The sequence below is a fragment of the Schistocerca nitens genome, chromosome 1 (genome assembly GCF_023898315.1).
Source record: "Schistocerca nitens isolate TAMUIC-IGC-003100 chromosome 1, iqSchNite1.1, whole genome shotgun sequence".
NCBI classification, from domain to species: domain Eukaryota; kingdom Metazoa; phylum Arthropoda; class Insecta; order Orthoptera; family Acrididae; genus Schistocerca; species Schistocerca nitens.
In genome coordinates, this window is record NC_064614.1 from 758,969,865 (window position 1) to 758,975,864 (window position 6,000).

Below are 6,000 nucleotides of genomic sequence, written 5' to 3' on the forward strand. Positions count from 1 at the left end.
CGTATGCGTGTTTGGCGCCGTGCAGGTGAGCGCCACAATCAGGACTGCGTACGACCAAGGCACACAGGGCCAACACCCGGCATCATGGTGTGGGGAGCGATCTCCTACACTGGCCGTACACCACTGGTGATCGTCGAGGGGACACTGAATAGTGCACGGTACATCCAAACCGTCATCGCACCCATCGTTCTACCATTCCTAGACCGGCAAGGGAACTTGCTGTTCCAACAGGACAATGCACGTCCGCATGTATCCCGTGCCACCCAACGTGCTCTAGAAGGTGTAAGTCAACTACCCTGGCCAGCAAGATATCCGGATCTGTCCCCCATTGAGCATGTTTGGGACTGGATGAAGCGTCGTCTCACGCGGTCTGCACGTCCAGCACGAACGCTGGTCCAACTGAGGCGCCAGGTGGAAATGGCATGGCAAGCCGTTCCACAGGACTACATCCAGCATCTCTACGATTGTCTCCATGGGAGAATAGCAGCCTGCATTGCTGCGAAAGGTGGATATACACTGTACTAGTGCCGACATTGTGCATGCTCTGTTGCCTGTGTCTATGTGCCTGTGGTTCTGTCAGTGTGATCATGTGATGTATCTGACCCCAGGAATGTGTCAATAAAGTTTCCCCTTCCTGGGACAATGAATTCACGGTGTTCTTATTTCAATTTCCAGGAGTGTATATATATTTCACTTTTGAACAGAAAAATCCAACAACTAAGCAAACAATTCAGAAAAATGTTGTTGAAAATACAATAAAATATTGTCCAGTGTACTGTCCAGAATCTTGCACTTCTTACAAGCAAAATGTGTCATCCAGAGTTTGTTCTAATTCCCTACGGGAACACCAAAGTAAGTTTTGTAGGACTCACACATCTTATGAGATACTGAACCATACTAATTTGTTGTTTTTGTCTTGATAAAATGACCACATACATAGCAAAATTTATCTCTTGGATATTTGCCATCTTTTAAGAATGTAATTAACCCTGTATGAAAACTGAAGATAAAACTGTACTAATGAATGGGAGGCCATATTACATCACTAAACTACCAGAAATACATTGAAAAATGGAATAAAATATAAAATCACTAAATGTCAGTGTCCTAGTAATAAAAGCAAAGTTTATGAGAAATAATGGATATTTTTCACACTCTTTAGAGGAAGGCAGTTAGGATACAACAGTTGAAACAAAGACAAAAAGCTAAAATTTGTTGTGCTATGGGTATGTAATTATTTCCTTATGGTCAGATTTCATTTTGTATTCCTGTTGATTTATAGAGCAATAATTTGACACTATGAACATAATAATTTGAAATTTGATTTGTATATTATGTCACACTGCCTTATATTCATAATGCACTGTAGCATTACATTTTTCTTTTATTGCAGAATAACAAAATTCCCTTTTTCCTGCGCAAGTTCTACTCCAGTTAAATGAGACAAAAATATAACGTTTTCTCCTCAAAAACTATGACACAAACAAGAAAAATTATGTTAGGTGATGTAAATTAAAATAACTGTGGCTGTTTACATTCATTGTTTTATAAGGAAATATTTTCCTTCATTTAAAATAGTTGTCTAGCTGTGTATGTATTAGTGTTTGTGTCAATAAATTATAGTTGTTTGTACACAATATGATGTCTTCTTGTCACTGTAATTCTGAATACTGAAAAATAAATTCTATACCCAGCCACTTGAGTATTCAGGCCAATGTATTATTATATCGGGTAAGGTCCTAGTGGAGATGGTTTACCATTGTGCCCTGAAAGTCTTTCTTGGTGGCTTCCTCACAGTTTTCAAATTGTACTCCCTGTTAAAGACAAAGTATAAATTATAGTGCCAAGTCTGTACAATGTTTCCAGTGAATGTGGCAATTTTTGCATGGGACAAACTGTAGACCATGTCACAAGCTCATATGCTGAAGGCACACCAGATAAGACAAACGAAGCTAGACAAGTTGACCATAGCAGGATGTTGACTAGATGATCATCTCAAAACAATGTTGGAAAAATGAAAAACTTGGCCAAGGCAACAACTTGTAGTGATTTAATTGGAAAAAGGTGACAATTATTCAATTCTAGCATAATAATTTTATTAGATATCAGGGGTACACACTTAATAGGGAACGGGCGAAGGTTTGGTACACTAAGCAAAAATAAAACACTGACATGTATAGTAGACAAGAAAGCTAGTTTCAAAGATGGCATTGGCTACTTGTACTCCATGAAATCATGCAGCCAGATACTTTTTGACTCAACTTGAGATATATGTGTAAGTTTCGTCCACCTCTGAAACATTCTGGATTCCGCCAAGTTGTGCGCTAAGGTGGACACTTAGCTATTCCTGAAACTCAAGAGCCTTAACTTTTATAGATGATAGTCATGACAACTGTTGAAATCTCAAGAATTTTAACTACTCAACTTTGATTGAGGAATGAGAAGATTTCATGCAACTATTTAACATTTTCTTCCTTTGATTTTTTATGAAGTGTGTAACTGTGTGTCATGTGGCTGACAGTGCTGAATGCTTTTGTAGTTTTGTGTTGTGTTTGTGTTGTCATGGACAGATATTAAATGAAATTAAGGAAGAGGTTAAAATCAATTCAGTGCCAACAGGTTGCCTACTCTTCTCAAATATATCTTAAGGGGCTTCCAAGCTTATCATTGCAATCTGAAGACTGGAGAACCATCATCACTGTGACATATGACACAACCATAAGGCACAGCATACAGGTATTGAATTCAACTTACGGCTTTCACATACAGTCATGATCCTTATGTGACCATCTTATCCCACCTCAAAAGTCAAATGGCATAGTGGGTATAAAAATATCTTTCATTTTTCAGATTTGAAGTGGCAGTTGAGCACTATTGCCCTGTCATATGTCTCTGAACTCATTTATGAAAACAGGGATTTTAATTGTATACAGGTGTTAAAGAGGTGCTAAATAAGTGTAGTAATACCTTAAATAAAACATCATCTTACATATTCAAAATATGAAGCTCTGGAATGTCAGTTCAAGTGAGTTCATTGAAAATTTGTACCATTTTAAAAAGACTCACACTCTCTCATTGTTAACTAGAAAGTGAAATGAAATAACTCTGGATTATTTGAATTCATCAGGTACATCAAGGGGTCGCATTCTACTAATTTTCCATAATACATGTTCATATTTAGGTTCTCAAAAATCCCAGATGATAAATCAACTTAGTGAGTCTGTAGCCAAATAGAATTTAGATCATTGTTTATTGTTTACATATTGAATTTGCAACATCTTTATTATAGAAAGATTGGAAAGTGAGAAACTAGATAGAAACAGGCCAATATAATCAACAACTTAATTTACAATTGTTAAGGCTTTCATGCCCACTTAATGACAAACTGCCTGTTGGCTTCTGTCTCAGGTTCTTCAGCTGATGTTTGTTAGATGATTTTCAGATGTCTCACAAGCACTAATGGCTGGCATCATCATAGCTTCGCTCTCCATTGTTAGTGGAGGACTGAAATCGAGCTCACGGGCACAAATTATATATATCTGGCACGCCAATATCCTAGGGCTTTTCCATGGTCATTTCCAGTGCGGTTCTCCTCTTGTTACCTGCAACAGTCATTTGCTGCAGCATGGGAATCCAGGATCCATTCACCTTGAGGCTTTCTTCTTTCTAGTTGAAGCTATTCTAATGTTTTGTATTTCTATAACTTCTCTGAACAAGTGGGTGTGATAGCTCTTCTCTATAGCCAGAACGTCTGTCATCGAATTTTATTATGTGATTGGCCACACACAGTGTGTACTCTGCCACAGATGGAATCATTGGATGAGCAGACAACACAAGGATCACAGAACATATGCGGCACTGTAGGTTGGGGCAGGTGGAGAAATCTGCCACGGCAGAGCACACGCTGTGTGAGGCTGACCACATAGTAAAATTTGCCAACACAGAATTTCTGGTCTAGAGAAGAGCAGTCACACTGGCTTGTTCAGAGGAACAATAGAAATACACAGAAGTGAGAGTAGCTTCAACAAGAAAGAAGAAAGCCTCAAGGTGCATGGATTCTGGATTCCTATGCTGCAATGAATTATCGTTTCAGGTAGCAAGAGGAGAATCACACCAGAAATGGCCATGAGAAAGCCCTCGGATGTTGGTGTGCCAAGTACACAAGCTTGTCTCCAGTCCACTACAAGCAACAGAGTGAAGAGTTTGACAATGCCAGCAACTCATGCTGGTGATACATCAGAAAAATTATCAAACAAATGTTGGCTGAAGAACCAAAGACAGAAGCCAAAAGGCAGTTTGTCAACTTAATTTAAACTTTTCATTTTTAGAAAACTTTACTTTATAGTAAATAATGTACAAAAAATTAAAGCCTTTATGAATATAATAATTAATATCTTCCCATTCTCTTGATAATAACTGACTCAACCAAAAGTTATACTTTATGTTCAATATAAAAGCAAATACTTATTGTTAATTAATGTTGGCTTATATTTAAGTTACAATTCTTTTTTTATGAATATGCACACAACAATACCCTGTGTAGTTTTGGTGACATCTGCAAGTCAAGAGTTCCATGGATGCTGTTTTAAATAAACAGCATATCTATACTTTTAATCCCCCCACGAACCATGGACCTTGCGGTTGGTGGGGAGGCATGTGTGCCTCGTCGATACAGAGAGCTGTACCGTAGGTGCAACCACAACAGAGGGGTATCTGCTGAGAGGCCAGACAAATGTGTAGTTCCTGAGGAGGGGCAGCAGCCTTTTCAGTAGTTGCAGGGGCAACAGTCTGCATGATTGACTGATCTGGCCTTGTAACATTAACCAAAACAGTCTAACTGTGCTGGTACTGCGAACAGCTAAAAGCAAGGAAAAACTACAGTCGTAATTTTTCCTGAGGGCATGCATCTTTACTGTATTGTTAAATGATGATAGCGTCCTCTTGGGTAAAATATTTCAGAGGTAAAAATAGTCCCACATTCGGATCTCCGGGCGGGGACTACTCAGGAGGACATCATAATCAGGAGAAAGAAAACTGGTGTTCTACAGATTGGAACATGGAATGTCAGATCCCTTAATCAGGCAGGTAGGTTAGAAAATTTAAAAAGGGGAATGGGTAGGTTAAAGTTAGATATAGTGGGAATTAGTGAAGTTCAGTGGCAGGAGAAACCAGACTTTTGGTCAGGTGAATACAGGTTTATAAATACAAAATCAAATAGGAGTAATGCAGGATTAGTTTTAATAATGAATAAAAAAATAGGAGCATGGGTAAGCTACTATGAACAGCATAGTGAATGCATAATTGTAGCCAAGATAGACTCGAAGAGATTGAAGAAATGTATGAAGAGATTAAAAAAAAATATTCGGATAGTGAAGGGAGATGAAATTTTAATAGTCATGGTGGACTGGAATTTGCTAGTGGGAAAAGGAAGTAGGTGAATGTGGAATGGGGGTAAGAAATGAAAGAGGAAGCCATCTGGTAGAATTTTGCATTACTTAATCATAGCTAGCACCTGGTTTAAGAATCATTAAAGAAAGTTGTATGTTATATAATGGTAATTATATTATATTATATTATTATATAATGGTAAGACAGAGATTTAGGAACCAGCTTTTAAACTGTAAGATATTTCCAGGGGCTGATGTGGATTCTGACCACAGTCTATTGGTTATGAACGGCATATTAAAACTGAAGAATCTGCAGAAAGGTAGGGACTTATAAGAGATGGGACCTGGATAAACTGAAAGAAACAGATGTTGTAGAGAGTTTCAGAGAGAGCATTAGGGAAAAATTGACAAGAGCAGAGATGAAAGGAGAAAATATAAAAATGCAGTAAATGAAGCATGCAAAAAGGAATACAAACATCTCAAAAATGAGATCGACAGGAAGTGAAAAATGGCTAAGCAGGGATGGCTATAGGATAAAGGTAAGGATGTAGAGGCTTATCTCACTAGGGATAAGATAGATACTGCCTACAGGAAAATTAAAGGAATCCTTGGA

At 38.1% G+C, this 6,000-nt stretch overlaps 1 protein-coding gene across 1 annotated transcript in view; it reads left to right on the top strand.

Moving 5' to 3' along the window:
- The window catches only part of LOC126199029 (cingulin-like), a 310,715-nt gene extending 309,184 nt beyond the window's left edge, over window positions 1-1,531 (top strand). Inside the window, exon 12 of the mRNA XM_049935770.1 lies at window positions 1,394-1,531. Within this exon, the coding sequence (XP_049791727.1) occupies window positions 1,394-1,442 (49 nt within the window). The 3' untranslated portion in view covers window positions 1,443-1,531. The remainder of the gene's footprint in view (window positions 1-1,393) is intronic.
- The last annotated feature ends 4,469 nt before the right edge of the window (window positions 1,532-6,000 follow it).